The sequence below is a fragment of the Corylus avellana genome, chromosome 2, assembly GCF_965113065.1.
Source record: "Corylus avellana chromosome 2, dhCorAvel1.hap1.2, whole genome shotgun sequence".
In the NCBI taxonomy this organism is placed as follows: domain Eukaryota; kingdom Viridiplantae; phylum Streptophyta; class Magnoliopsida; order Fagales; family Betulaceae; genus Corylus; species Corylus avellana.
The window spans coordinates 31987553-32003516 of record NC_142491.1 but is presented as its reverse complement, the minus strand read 5'-3'; the positions used below and the strand labels follow the sequence as shown (position 1 = coordinate 32003516).

At 37.7% G+C, this 15964-nt stretch overlaps 1 protein-coding gene across 1 annotated transcript; it reads right to left on the bottom strand.

Annotated features, from left to right (window-relative positions):
• Positions 1 to 488: 488 nt before the first annotated feature.
• LOC132179581 (putative DEAD-box ATP-dependent RNA helicase 29) lies at positions 489 to 15250 on the bottom strand. Its single transcript, XM_059592323.2, has 11 exons — positions 14808 to 15250; positions 13371 to 14532; positions 13180 to 13237; positions 10602 to 10706; positions 7191 to 7236; positions 5688 to 5761; positions 5451 to 5503; positions 4971 to 5052; positions 4827 to 4883; positions 2850 to 2988; positions 489 to 896 (listed from the first exon to the last, which is right to left on the bottom strand). The coding sequence occupies exons 1-11, from the start codon at positions 15181 to 15183 to the stop codon at positions 676 to 678; spliced, it is 2373 nt and encodes a 790-aa protein (XP_059448306.2). The 5' UTR covers positions 15184 to 15250; the 3' UTR covers positions 489 to 675.
• Positions 15251 to 15964: the final 714 nt, after the last annotated feature.

Here is a 15964-nt window from a genome sequence, read left to right as displayed (position 1 = left end):
TTGAAAACTCAAAGTAGAAAACGGAAAGTCGGTTCATTATAAAAGTTAGCAAGTATATGGTTAGTAATTTATATACTTACTGACCCTGGACTCATATCCGTCTATATTATTGTGGTAACCACACAATCACATAGATCTTATAGTTGCAAGTGATAAGAGTATTGGTGAGGATCCAGTGGCCTCATACTCAAGCCAATTAAGGTTGTGGGATGCAACATGCTTTTGTATTAGACTAGCATGTGTTGGTCTTGACTTGTGCTCATCATTTTTGTGATAAATAGTATGGCATGCATCTTTTGGGACACTTTTATATAACCATTATTTTATTATATAATTATCACAATATAATCCCCAAAGGGTAGCACAATCGGCTGTGAACCACGCCTCATGAAACAGAGGTCACTAATTCAAATTCTCACTCCCCTTTCCCTTGTGTGGACATGTCAAAATAATAATAATAATAATAATAATAATCACAATATAAAACGTTAAAGAAATATAACATGCATTTTTTTTTTCTTTCTAATACTACTAAAAGCATAGTTGGTTGTTGACTTGTGCAACAAAATACATAGCCACAAAATACATAGTCAAAAATTTTCTGGGCCCCTTTCCTGGCTCTGCTATAAAAATCTTGGACACAACAAAACAAAATCATGTTTGGAGGACTCAACACTACTTTGCCTTTCGGCCCTTTCCTCTTTTTCCTTTTCCGTTAAATTTTTTACCCTTACTAGATTTTCCCTTCAAGTTGGAGATTGTGTTTGCCTTCTTCTGTCTCTCCTTCCGAACTTGTTCCAGATCTTTAATTTCTGATCGGACATGAGCATTAGGCACAGAATGCTGCTGCTTGTTCCCTCTAAACTTTCTATTATTTCCTTGAAACCTACGACCTCCTGAAATAGAAGCAAGTTTACGAAGTTGAGGATCGTATAATATCCAAATTGAATCATATTTCGACATTAGACAGAGGGGCAACTATTTCGACATTGGACACACAGAGAATGTCATTGTCACGGCATAACCTAAGACATAGGCAGTTAGGCAAGCCTTATTAGTTCACAGGGCAGAATGAAAGAACAGGAACATCAATTAATCAATAACTAGATTCAGAAAGGAGGTATACACTACATGCTCCAATTGGTTCTGCGAACCGAAATTGCACTAATATAGAAGTTTTTTTAAAAAAAAAACATTTCTATTAAATGCAGAAGATAATATTGCCTGAAAATTCCAAAACAAAAATTTTCCCTGGTGTTATTTTTTATATTCATATCGACATTAAAAATAAAATAAAAAATAAAAAACTACATTGTAGTACTAAAACATGATGATTTGAGGATAAAGTTTTGTTTCAAACTGAGTTGAAGGGAAATCTTTCAATCAATCTATTAAACTAACATAAGCTCTCTACAGGAAAACTTTGTTGAGTGGCGCAAAAGAAGGTAATTGGAGATTTAAAGACTCTGACTTCTAAACTTCAAGGCCATGACTAGAGACTGATTTATGATTGAAGTTCAATTAATGTCAGTGAAACAATAAGAAAAAAAAAAATAACTCAAGTTACTTATCAAAAAAAATAATAAGAAAGGACAGGCAACAAGGGCCAAAATAACTCAAGTTGTACAGACACAAAAACCTACACAACATTTAGTTTAAAATGGCTAAAAATCCTATCAAATGGAATTGCACAAACACTCACCTATATTAAAGTATTAACTAAATGATTAAATTTTTTTTTTTTTTTTTTTAAGATTAAATTTTTAAGACAACTAGCGATTTAACATAGAATGTGAGTTTTCATAATTTATTTCTCATGTTAGTTAAATATTTTATGTATCGGCCCTCACTTGTTGGGAAAAAGATTAAATATATGTGAGTGTTAAATATCATGATCAATATTTGAAACATTACTTTATGTCCTACTTATTAGATGCAATCGAAACCCATCAAGAAAGAAAGCTATTTATAACATCAATAAATTCAAATAACTATCTTATGATAATTACTCAAAATCCCCATTAACAACCACCACTGGACATTTATCAGGAAGCAACATAATGAAGATAAGAAACACATTTTTCAATGCATCAAATAACCATCTTATGATAACTACTTAAAATCCCCATTCCAATAGAACCAAATGGTTGGCTCGAGTGGTAAGTCATTCGGCCTTAGTGCCTAATGAAGCTTCAGGTTTAAGGTTTGAGCCCCCTTGAGTGAAAATAATTCATTGGAGCCACGCCCCTAGGCAAAAGCCCAAGCTTTACATGACTCGTATGGAATGGGTGCTTTACAATATCCCGAAGATCTACTCAGGGCGGCGCCCCTGATTTCCCAGTTATCAATAACAACCACCATTGGGAATTTATCAGGAAGCAGCATACTGAACACTTCTTTTCACTCTTGTTGATTGGTCAAACCAAGTCATTTTTATTGCCACTAGATGGTTAAAATTCTACTACTTGCTTCCTTTTGTATATAATGATTAAAAAGCAGACCTTCAAAAAGTAAAGCCAGACAACGTCATCTAGAAGCGAAAAAGGAGGGCCCATGTATTGAAGGTGGGAGGGATGGTCAAGAGAAGTAAACAAATGCATTGACATCACCAAATGGAAACAATGGGAGCCATACAAAGCGACCTTTTTTTCCTTTTTTACGAGAAGTTAAAAAAATATATTAAAAAGGATAAAAAGGCAAGCACAGAAGGTTATGAGCAGACACAATATGAAGCAATTATTAACTACACATTACTGAACATTGGACACAACTCAAAAGAACATTCAATCAAGTTCAAGAGAAACAATGATATAAAGCAAGCAACAGGAGCTTCCAATTCATTGAGTTACCTGGCATGCTTGCGGATTCCTCAGTATTCCCATCACTATTGGTTCCTTTAAGAGATATTCTATTATGCGACCGTTGTTTCCACTTCTCATATATCCCAGTTTTCTTAGCTTGTACTTTTGCACCACTCTCTGTCTTTATCTACGCAACAGGTATAAACAGAAAACATCCATTCTCTCAGGCACAAGAATAAGAAATCTCAATACTTGTTTTGAATAAAACAGAATGATTTATTTATAAAACACATGGTACAACGTTAGCACACAGACAAACAAATAGAGGTCCTAAATAACTATGCAATAATAGCATAAATAGATGTTATTTGTTAGAAGGAAAAAATCTGCTTTATGTTGTGGTCAATGGTCATTGCTAAATATATGACATGCAATAATTAAAACAAATTTGAATTCCAAATATGCAAACAGGTAAAATAAAAGATTGGGTGTAAAAAGCAGTGGAAGAGAAATCAAAGTACATGACTCAATAATATAGCCTTAAAGTTAACCCGCACAGGGTCAGTTATATGCTAAAATCACAAATTCTGTGTCTACCAAAGTTCTATTAAGACATGACAAAAACATTCTACCACCAATGGGGCATCTACCATCAATGGGGCAGCCTGTCATTGAATAGCCACACAGTCAACTTCCATTTTCTTGCAGAAAGGGAGTTTCTCAACATGACAATTTTCTCCACCCCACGTTCTGGAAACCCGGTTACTTATCGCTTTCAAGAAGGATGTGACGATTGGCTTACATGGATGCTCTGAATATTATCGCACCACATCACTTTACTATACATGCATTAGAGAGTTAACGAGTCCCTTAGTCCAAGAAGTACAAGGAAAAGCTAGATATACCCAATGGTAACACGTGGCAACAAGTTTTTAGTTTTATACAAGTAAATGAGATATCATTGAAAGCGCAAATGGCGAACCCAAATACACATGATGTATACAAGAACAACACCTAACTAAAAAGAGAAGAAAGTTCAGAAAATCAAGAAAACTAAGCACATTAAGATCTAGAGCAGCTGTCCAGTGGAAACGAGTTTTGAAAAAAAAAAAAGAAAAAAAGAGAGACTTTAGTTCCACCACCGTCCTTTTGCAATCTTTAGAACTTCTATCATTTCTTTCCTTCCAAAGATACCCCAAACGACGGGACGAAGCCATCTTCCACAGTGCTGCACCTTTTGGACTGCCGCACACCCCTTTCCAACAAGCAAGAGGATCTACAACTCTTTTAGGTATAACCCAAACTAATCCAACACAGCTAAAATAGCATTCTATAAGGCACTGGCAACCTTACAATAAAGTAGAAAACGATCCACTCATCACTCCTCTTACATATACAACACCCGTCAACCACATTGACACATCGGTTTCTAAGATTATCCATGGTATTATCCATGGTTGGGATCTTCCCTAGGGTGGCTATTTAAGCAAAGAATACTGCTCTCAAAAGGGACCTTACTTCATCAAATACACTTCTAAGGGAAGTGGGTGTTATCATGCAGTACAAGGACATTATAGGAAGATCCAATGGTAAACATCCATCTCTTGAAAGGCACCCTGCAAAGCTTGTTTTCCCCTCCCCAGCTCAATCTAAGAGAGTACAACAAATTAAAGAACGAAACAATGGCATTTTGAGCTGCTCTGATGAAGCTTACATTTCACTTATGGAAATTAATAGATAACTCCAAGTCAGAATGTAAAGTGGGAAGGCATTAAACATAAAATTTATGCCTAAGGTATGACAACCATTTAATGTTGGGGCATAGCAAAAAAATGGAGACATTTTCTGTGCAATACCACCAGCAAGTTTAATACTATTGACTGAAAACAAAACGAGCGCTATCATATGGACAAAAATCAGATAACGAATTTCCACTAAATGCCATATATGTCAAAAGCAAATATAGCTATTTTGATTATTGAGTTTAAAAAGGACAATAGATCAAAAAAAGAAGAAAAAGAAAACCTTTCCACTAGCTGTGACACGATCGCCATTGTTTAGCTTGACATACTTTTTACCCCTCTGCCATCAAAAACCAAAAATATTTATATGGTTAAGAAAAATAATTTATATAACAATAGCTAATCAACGTTTAATGCATTAAAGTACCTTGTCCCAATGATAGTGAGATTTTTGTTTCTGCATGCTCGCACCATCATCTCCAACTAGATCCAGGACAGCAGTTTCCAACCTAAATTTAAGAATAATGTCAATAGCGCCCCAACCTATAAGAAAATACACGACTTTGTGTACCTAATCTCATATAATCTAATAGATAATCATGCCACATTATTTCAAACTTATACGTGAAGTTTTAAAGCTCGATATTGCCCAGACGTATAGGGGAGGAAAGAGACATGCATGCAGAATTGAAGTCAGAAAACACAGTACTTTGTATATCTAATCTCATATAATCTAATAGATAATCATGCCATAGATAAAAATAGGTTCTGCATGTATGTATGTTAATAATTCTTTAATCTGGTCATATTCAGTTTCCAATTTTCAATAATTCTTTGATTTACTCAGGATTTATCACAAGGATAGATAAAATTGGCATCCAAAATTAGCCCAGATTATGAGATTTACCTATTTGATCCAAAGTCTTGGTTAGCTCCAACTGCGAGTCCTGCTTCCATATGCTGAGAATGATAGCAGGAGGAAAATCTAATGGTCAGCCAGCTTCTCAATGTTTAAAGCAAATTCATGGCTTACAATATAACCCACTATCGGCTAATATAACACAATTGTAACTAGCAATCAAAATGAGCAATATTAGGAGTTACTAAACAACTAACATTAGAAGATATAAATTATATAACGTACATGATTTGTTTGTACCGAACTTATATAGTACTCCTCATCTTTGAAGACCTTTGCCTTTCTTTTAGGCCCGCGAGCTTATAACATCAAACAAAATAAATCAAAATATTAATCATCAAAAAAGAAAAAGCAAACAACGCTTACTCAAAGATCTGTCCATCCTATAAGCATGTTAAAGAAAAACCATACAATGAAAGTGTGTTTTTTTTTGTTGGTGGTGGTTACTATTCTTTCTTCCTATTCTCCCATTTCATATCTTGCTCTATAAATAAAAATTATGACAGAATGAACTGCGCAAAGCTGAATGATAGGTGGGGAAAAAAGAAATTGTCATTTATTTTTTAGATGAAAGACAACCAAAACTTTATTCGCAATTGATTCAAGATTCCAAAAACTTGATACCTAAAAGTGCAGATATTTAAATAATATTTCTTATGAGTGGATTTGTATCCTTAATTCCTAAAGGTTCTGATCTCCCACAGAACATTATGAACTAAAAAACCTTAATAAAGCAAGTCAGAAAGCAGGCAGTAAACTCATGACAGTTGCATAACACTTGAACCGAATAAGGGGATAACTGGGCCTGCGTTTCACCTGTGACCAAAGTTTTTTCCAGGATATTATTTACAAATTGTTATTTACGCTGAGTCATAATAAGTTCAACAATCAGAAAACAAAATTTTCAAAGATGGGTTAACCACCAGAACAAATACTGCACTTTGGTGCAAAAACGTTGTTTCCCAGTTCTGTATGTTGTTATCATAAAGACTATCATGAGCAGTAGCACCTCCTCCATGTTAGAAAAATTCAACGTGCAACTGACTTATATGAAAGAATTCAATGCCAGCTCCCACACAGAAAACAAAGTTGGTAAGACCAAAGATTCGGCAACCGACTTATCATGTCTCACGCTAGAGAAGACTCCTTCCAAAGCAATTTCCAATGTTTTTAAACTTCTATAGGAGTGGTCAACTACTTCATTCAGACTCTGAAGCCAAAAACACTTACACAAAAACTGATTTATTCATGCTAAATCTCCATCAGGACCTTCACTACAGTATCATCACAGCTTCTGGGTGGTTATGCAAAGACTTGTAAGGGAGAAAACTCTCCATGAGGACTGAGTCCCATGAAACTTTGCCTTAGCAAATTCTGCCAGATTTATAATGCCTGTGATTTAGACCAAATTGAAAGCATCCTAGTTCCTATAGCTACATTCAGGGTTCCAAGAAGTGGAATCAATTTTTTTGTGGCAGAAGAACTAACCCAAGAAACTTATAAGGATCTTCTATGGCAGAAAACATCATTTGTGATTTAGACAAAGAAAAGAATAAAAGAGTGAAAGATGGTTTGTGATTTAGATAAATATAAAATTAAGCAAATGAAGACATTATACACATATACTTGCATGCATACATGGGTGTGTATGTAGATAGATAGACGGTTAGGTAGATAAAAGGAGTACAAAATGAAATCAGAATAAACGATTACTGGACAAGGACAAACCTTTTTTCTCCTTCTCATTGGAAGACTCAATCTCAGGACTGATTTCCTGCAAGTACCAAAAGACATAAATCAGAAACACCAGAAGCTACCATATAATTACTGATGGGAAACGTTATCAGATTATCCCATCATGTTTTTTTATTAATCAGCCTCTTATCGACCAGTTTGAGTGGGCTTTCACCAATGTCTATGGACCTAATTCAGATGTTGACCGTTGGTCACTATGGGGGGAGCTGGTAGGTTTGATTACTTGGTGCATTAGGGGTGATTTTGTCACCGGCTTCCTGAGTGAGCGATCGGGAGTCCAGTTCCTCTCCTGGTATGGAAGAGTTCTCATACTTTATTTTTGAGGAAGGTCTCATAGATATCCCTCTCCAGGGTGGAAGCTTCTCTTGGTCTAAAAACTGGGACTCCCCTAAGTGGTCTAGAATTGACAGGTTTCTCATTTCTCCATAGTGGAAGGCTCAATTTCCGAATGTTGTTCAAAGTAGGTTGCCCATACTTCCTTTAGGCCATTTCCTATCCTTCTTGTCTTCTCGATCACAGTGAATTACAGAGGGGGAAGAAGTTGCTTTAAATTTGAAAACGTGGTCGAAAACATTATTGAGAATGTGAGGCACTGGTGGAACTCATACTGCTTTCAAGGGTGCCATAGTTTTGTTTTGGCACAGAAGTTAAAAGCTCTTAAAGTTGTCTTAAAAATAGGGGAATGAACTGGAGTTTGGTAATGTAGAAAAGAAGAAAAAAAAAAGGTGCTTCTTAATGAACTAAAAGGTCTAGAAGTGGTTGAAAAGCATTCTTTCAAGGGAGGCGAAATTGAGGAAGGATGTGGCTACAGTGGAGTTGGAGAATACTACTCTTTTGGAGGAGGTGTGTTAGAGGCAAAAGTTGAGAGCGTCATGGTTGAGAAAGGGGGATAAAAATACTAAGCTCTTCCACCGGGGTACTAATTCTAATAGAGATGTAACACAGTAGAGAAGTTGGTTATCAACGATGATATCTCCTTTAATCTGGTTGATATTAAGGATCATATAATTATTTTTCCTCTCAGTTCTACTCCGAGAATGAGCATTGGCGTCCGAATTTGGATGTTCTCCAGTTTCAATCTATTAGTGAGGAGGCAGTTTAGGTGGAGCAAGCTTTCGAGGAAATGGAGGTTTTCGAGGTGCTGAAAGACAAGAATGGGGTTAAGGCTCTAGGTCCTGATGGTTTTCCTATGGATTTCTTCCAATCTTGTTGGCATTTTGTCAAAATAGATGTCATGAAAGTCTTTCTTGAGTTCCATCAGCAAGGTAAGTTTAAGAAAAGTTTGAACGCTACTTTCATCACTCCTATTCCTAAGAAAGTGGGGTTGTTGAGGTCAAAGACTTTCATCTTATTAGCCTGGTAAGTAGCATGTACAAAATCAGTGCGAAGGTCTTAGCGAATGGATTGAAAACAATATAGAGAATATTATTTCACAAACTCAAAATACTTTTTATCAGAGGTCATCAGGTCCTCAACTCGGTTCTCATTGCTAATGAAGGCCTAAATAGCAGTCTCAAATCAAGTGAGTCAGGATTTTTTTGTAAATTGCACTTGGAGAAGGCTTATGGTCATGTTAGCTGGGACATTTTGCTTTACTTGTTAAGGAGATGTGGCTTTGGGGAGAAATGGTGAAGTAGATTGCACACTGCATATCCACAGTTCGGTTCTTTATTCTAATTAACAGTACACTTAGTGGTTTCTTCAATAGTTCTCCAATCCCCCCCCCCCCCCCCCCCCTTCCTTTTTTGTGATTGTTATGAAAGATTTGAGTCATATGATGTCAACTACTGTGAATGGGGGTTTATCTCTAGCTTTTCGATGGGGGCTAAAAGTGATGATTTTGTATCTATATCCCATCTCCATTTTGCTGATGAAACTCTTATTTTCTATGAGACTGTTATGAATTATTTTTAAAACCAGAGGTGTCATTTGTTTTTAAGCTAATTCAAAGTTGAAGATTAAATTGGCTAAATCAAATTGGTTCCTCTGCGTAATGTACCAAATGTGAGTGGGATGGCTCGTATTCGGGGTTGTAAGGTCTTGTCTTTACCTATGAAATATTTGGGCCTCCCGTCAGATGCTCCGTTCAAGGCTAAATTTATTTGCGAGATTGTCATTAAGAAAATGGAGAGAGGATTAGTTGCATGGAAAAGACTTTACTTGTCTAAGGGTGGTCGAGTAACGTTGACTAAGAGAATGCTTTCAAACCTTCCTACCTATTTCCTCTCCCTCTTCCCTACCCTAGTTGGTGGTGTTAATCGGTTAGAAAAATTGCAGAGTGATTTTTTGTGGGGTGGTTTGGATAATGAGCCTAAACTCCATCTCATTAATTGGAAGAAGGTTTGTACTCCTATTCAACTTGGAGGGTTGAGGATCAGGAGTTAGATTACTTTCAATCACACTCTTTTGGGAAAGTGGTCATGGAGGTTTGTTATGGAGAGAGGCCTTTTGGCATCAAATAATGGATAAAAAGTATGGGAATTTGGTAGGTAGAAGAGTGAGTCTTTGGAAATACATTAGGAGGTCTAGTTTTGCTAGTGTTAAGATGGTTGATGGCTCTAGTACCAAGTGTTGGCATGACGTGTGGTGTGGAGATCACCCTTTGAAGGAATATTTCAGGAGTTAATTTGCTTTGTAAGGAATAGGGATGCTCTGGTGGCTGACCTAAGGATTATTAGCAATGATGCGGTTCATTGGGATGCTAACTTCATCGGGTTGGTGAATGATTGGGAAGTAGGCTTTGTCTCCTCTTTCTTTAATGTTTTGTATTCCATTAGGGTGGGCCAGGGAGATGATTATATATTATGTTGGACGCCCTCAAAAAGATCTTTTGATACAAGGTCCATCTTCCCAACGTTGACTCCTTCCCCTGAAAAAAAGCATATGGAGGTTTAAGGCTCATTTGAGGTTGGCTTGGTTCACATGGACAGCAACCTTGGGAAAATTCTCACTTTGGATAATCTCTACAAGTGTCACACCACAACAAAATATTGGTGTTGTATGTGTAATTGATAATTGATCAAATCAACTTGATCCATGCATTATTGGTACAATACCTATGATCCTGTGTCCTCCATATCCTTGGGCCTTATTTAGTCAAAAATGAGTAAAACATTTAATTTTTCATGGATGCATCTGTATCCTAAGGCACTCAACCATATCAACATCTCTCTCTCTCCACACCCTTTCATGTGAGTGACTAAGAAGAGTCACGGCAACTAAAAGCAAATACTATGCACACACAAGAAACACATGTTGGCATCAAGGATAGTGGTCTACAAAGAAATATATCGTATAGGTTAATCGATCAAATGGCAAAGCCACATCCCAATTTGTATCTTGAAGAGACTTCAAAAGCATAATATATTTTGTTAACAGATTTACCTTCTCCACATGATTGTTAGATCGTTGCTGATGTACTAAATTAATAATCTCTTCATGAATAGCTCTTTTTTTCTTCATTACATCAACCCATTGACTAGAAGGACCCTGCAATCACGTCATAACCTCAAAATATTAAAAGGGATTTTGTGTAGAGTATTTATACTAGAAAAGATATGTGGAAGGTGCACACATTAGATAGAAGAAACGACTAGATCATAACAAAATAATAACCTCCAAATCTTGAATTTGCATCAAGCTTTATATTCTATTTAAAACACCCCACCCCAACCCCAAAAGAGTGGGTAAAAGCTATAACATTTTTTCTTTACTATTTCAAGGAGACAACATAGCTATTTGGGAATAAAGGGTTTAGTCAAACAAGAGAATGGCGGACAATCAAACACTTCATAGGCTGGAAAGAGTGACAATGTCAATCAAGCTTCATGAATATTACAGATTTTTAGGAAATATCATTCCATTGTTAACTTGGTGAAGCATTTTATCTCAGAATAGAATTTCAGGCAAGCTGGGCAAATCAACAGAGATTCAGTGTCAGATGAGAACAAGGTTCGGCTAAAAAGAGTAGAGCAAAGAAGCGAAGGGGGAAAAAGGTTCTTAGAATAAGCTTACTTCTACTTTTGAACCTTTAAGCCTACACAACTTGTTCATTCTAAATTTCCCTATAAAGCATCCCTTTTTTTTTAAGTCCAAGCAATACATAAAACACCTCTGTTTGTTTACAGTCCATGAAAGAAATTAATAAGGGAAAAGAAGAGAAAGGAAAAGAGTTAAAATCACATTGTTTCTGTTATTTGGCAATGTTGGAGTAGGTAGATAGAAAATAATTTTTTTGGAATCTTTTGTTCTTGCTACCAAATTTCTCTCCAACTCTCTCCTATTTTCAAGGAAAAATTTTGGTGGGTTGACAGCTAAATTTCTGAATTATTTTTGTCCCTCCTTCTTCTCTTTCCCTTTTGGTTTATTGGCCAATCAAGGGAAAAGAAGATAAATTTATGGTGAACCCAAGTCAGTATACAAATTTAAGAGGCTAGGCAAGATATATATTTTCTGCACATTTATGCAGTCATATTGTGTCAACATCAAGTTAAAATGATACATTTTAACTTGATGTTGACACATAGGTCTAGGGGTGGCCCAAACCCGCCCAACCCGACCCACCCGCCCCACAGAGACCGGTTTTTAGTGTAAAATTTGCAGATCCAGGTTGGGGTTTTAACTATCTATGCGGAGCAGAGCGGGTTGCGGGTAAGAGATTTTAAAATTACCGGGTACCCGCTCCACCCCGCCCCACCCTGCAAACCCAAAAAAAAACCCTAAGACCCTCTATCTCTTTCTTTCCTCATGCAGTCGCGGCTTCTAGAGAGGATTTGAGAAAAAGTGGAGAGAAGAGAAGAAAAGGTAGAGAAGAGAGGGGAAGCCGAGAGGAAGAGAGAGACGCAGGGAGAAAGAAGAAGAAGAAGAAGAAAAAAGAAAAGGGAGAGAAGAGTGTAAAGAAATGTGAATTCTGCTTCCAGGTAATTGTGTAACCCATTAACTCTTCTTCCTCTCTTAGCTTGCCATGTACCCCTCTCTAGAATGCTCCACAATACACACAAGCCACTCTTCCTTCAGCACCAGCTGTAAGCCATTCACCCCATTTTCCCTCTCTCTTAGCTTGCCACGTAACCCCACTCTAGAACAATCCTTAACTACACACGCACAAGCCTTCTTCCTTCAATTTCTTTCTTCTTCCTTACTGAGAAACCTTAGCCGTTTCTCCTCCCTTCTCAGATATGACCGTTAGGTCATCTCTAAGATACATGACAAAGAGACGCAGGAGAGAAAGAGAGGGAAAGAAGAAGAAAGAGAACAAAATGGAGAGGAGAGGGGGAGCCAAGAGGAAGAGAGAGACGCAGGAGAGAAAGAGAGGGAAAGAAGAAGAAAGAGAACAAAATGGAGAGGAGAGGGGGAGCCAAGAGGAAGAGAGAGACGCAGGAAGAAAGGAAAGGGAAGAAGAAGAAGAATTACCCACCCGACCCGCACAATCCGACAAAACCCGAATTACCCGCCCCACCCACAAATCCTGAGACCCGGCAGGTATTGTCCATTGTAGCCGGGTCTCGAGAATCAATTCCAATACCCGATGGGTGCGGGTCGGGTCCAGGAAATGCCCAAAAACCAACCCGCCCCAACCCGTGCCCACCCTTACATATGACTGCATAAAGGTGACCGAGTGACTAAATAACAATTTTTGATAAGTAACGCATTTCATTAAAAGCGTGGAGGGGGCAACCCTAGTATGCAGGAACTAAATAACAATGAATATAAGGCATGCTTAAAGATAACAAAAATGCTACAGTGCCACCAAGTGAATTCCAGCTTTTACCACACAAGAATATTCAACATATACATAACATCAACAAAATCAAAGAGGCTAGATTTTGATCATCAATAGAAAGGAAACTATAATTTAAGCTTAGAGCATTATGAAGCAAGAAAGTTTTCTAAAGGAGATGAGGATCACAAACTAATGAATTAAATGAAATTACTCTGCAAAATTATAATAGTGCAGAGTTACCTGCAGATGCTTTGATTTAGCAGCTTCTCCTTCAGCTTCAAGAATGGTCTGCTTGGGTCTAGCATAAATGAGTCATTTTAGAGGTTGATCATTTGCAACTTTACAATTTCAAAAAAAAAAAAAAAAAGAAGTATTTTCAAGAAATCCTATGAAAAGTAAAATGAAAGAAAAGAAAACATTCTAGCACTGACCTGAACATTTTCAAGCGCTCAGAAAATGCTAATGCCATTAACTCTCCACCTCCCAGTACACTTCTGAACATTGGGTGAGACCCTTCACGGGGTAAATCCTTTGCTCTTCTAATGGACTCCTTTGAAGGTAAGGGTTTTGTCTTCGAATACAAGCGAAATGCATTTATACAGGTTTTCTGCAAAGAACTCAGCTCAGCAGAAGAATCAATTATTTCCCTAACTCTATCTGAAACAAGATCGATAACAGTCTGGGGGAAACGCCCATAGACAGTTTCTCCATTTGCAATTGCTTGATCAATCTTGGACATGACTCCATCCATATCCTGCAAAACCTCCTCTTCATTCGGTGCAGCTCTAATAGGCTTTGAGAGAAATAGATGAAGATCTAAAAGGTAAGCCATATCCTCAGATGTCACAAAAGAAAATGCAGTACCAATCCGACCTGCTCTTGCAGCTCGTCCTACTCTATGGACAAAAATTTTAGGTTTTGGGGGAAAGTCCCAATTGATAACATTGTCAAGTAATGGAATGTCAATGCCCCTAGCAGCAACATCCGTCACAATTAGCACCATAGTCCTTCTTGACCTAAACCTTGATACATGAATCTTGCGAGCATCTTGATCCATAGCACCGTAACATACAGAAGGCTCGATTCCCTCTTCTCTAAACAACATATTGAGGAACTCCACATGATGCTTTGTTGAAACAAATATCAACGTCTGTTGATCAGAACTAATTTGCTCCCTTATCAAATACAGCAGTGCCGCATTTTTTTCTTCATGTCTTAAAGTGAAAAAGACAACCTTGAGGTCAGGGCTAATTCTAGTATCCAAATCAAGTCGTACAAGCTGAGGTTCTCGCAGACCTGCCTTGGCAAACTCCGCAAGGGCACTGGGTAAAGTGGCACTGAAAAGCAAGGTCTGACGGTTCTCACTCAGCTGCACTAGAATCTTATGCAACTGCTCAGCAAAACCCATGCCAAAAAGAGAATCCGCTTCGTCAAAAACAACATATTCCACCGTGCGCAATGACATATCATCAACCTCAGACAAATGATGCATGAGCCTACCGGGTGTTGCAATTATAATATCAGGACTATTTGCTAATTCTTCGAATTGACTCTCCATGCTATCACCACCAACTAGTAAACTAATATTAAGATCTGCAATGCAGTGAAACTATTATTGTATCAAGAAAAAGATACTATACTTCTGTGATGTAACTTTTTTTAAGAAAAAAAAAAACAAAGACTTTCACAATCATTTAAGGACCTAGAAGACCCCAAATTACAACATACCAAAACCGAAGAAAACAAAATGAAACACAAACAAAATCCCAACTATTCTCCTAACTCTTTCCCAATAGATTTTTTCTCAGCAACCAAACAAATGGGCAGTTCTCAAAATTCTCAAAAAACAAAAAAAAAAACTAACTAACCCGTGAAGCGACCGAGGTCCTGGGCGAACTTGAGGGTCTGGAGCGCCAAGTCGCGAGTGGGAGACAGGATAAGAGCTCTGGGGCCGGACTGTGGGGCGTGGCGGCGGAGGCGCTCGAGCATGGGGACGAGGAAGGCGGCGGTCTTTCCGGAGCCGGTGCGTGCCATGGCAACGACGTCGGCGCCGGAGAGAATGAGTGGCATGGTCTTGCGCTGAATCGGGGTGGGGACTCGGTAGCCCTTGCGCTTGACTCCCCTGTACACATCGGGGCTGAGGCCTAAGGACTCGAACCCTCCGGACTTGGCCTTCTTCTTCTGCTTCTCCTTCCGCTTCAGCTCCGCTTTTGAGCTCACGTACAGCTCTTTTTCCACCGCCATTGTCGGTGGTTGAAGCTCTGAAAAACCCTTCCTTGTGCTTAGAAGGATTGGAAACCCTTCCTCCTTGCCCTTGTGGTTCCAAATATTTGTCTAGCCTAAACGGGTATGGGTACTAGACCCATGGGCCCATCCATGTTTGGGTTGCAAGTGGGCCAAACGTAATTTTATTCGGACTTATCCAACCCGATTGGGTTATCTGAATTTACTATTTCAGCCCAAGTGAATTAAGAAAAATTTTGAAAATTTTTGAGAAGCCAACATTTTAAATATTGCATGTACTGTGGGAAAATTAAATGTTCACTAACTAAATTTTTTTATGGATACACCTCGAATTAGGATTCGGATCTCCTCAAATTCTATTTAAATTTTTCAAATTTTACAATTTGCACCATCTCGGGTACAATAGACATTTGCTTCACATGTGGGTCACGTGATGCATTTTCAATCAAAGTTAACAGAAAATGTTGATGGAGGGAGGAGCAAAGTGAAATCGTATGATAGTTTGAATAAAAATTTGAAGGCTGAATCGGGTCAACCTCGACACCGATAGGGATTCATTCATGCACTTAAAAATCAACCAAAAGATGAGAGAAAACACATAAAGTAACACTAATAGAAATATGTCAAATCCGATACATGCATTAAAAATTCAACCCAACCAAAAAAAAATTAAGAAATAGCCAAATAAGCAAAGAGCTCATTGAAAGGCCAAGATTACCAAATTTGCTATTGATTTGAACATAATATTTCATGAGCCAGTGTTTTAAAAAATATTAAAAGT

Coding starts and splice junctions, on each gene's coding strand:
- LOC132179581 (XM_059592323.2), bottom strand. CDS start 15,183: ATGGCGGTGGAAAAAGAGCTGTACGTGAGCTCAAAAGCGGAGCTGAAG. Junction 14,533..14,807: donor GGACCTCGGTCGCTTCACGG/GTTAGTTAGTTT, acceptor ACTGCATTGCAG/ATCTTAATATTAGTTTACTA. Junction 7,237..10,601: donor CTAACAATCATGTGGAGAAG/GTAAATCTGTTA, acceptor TGGTACTTGCAG/GAAATCAGTCCTGAGATTGA.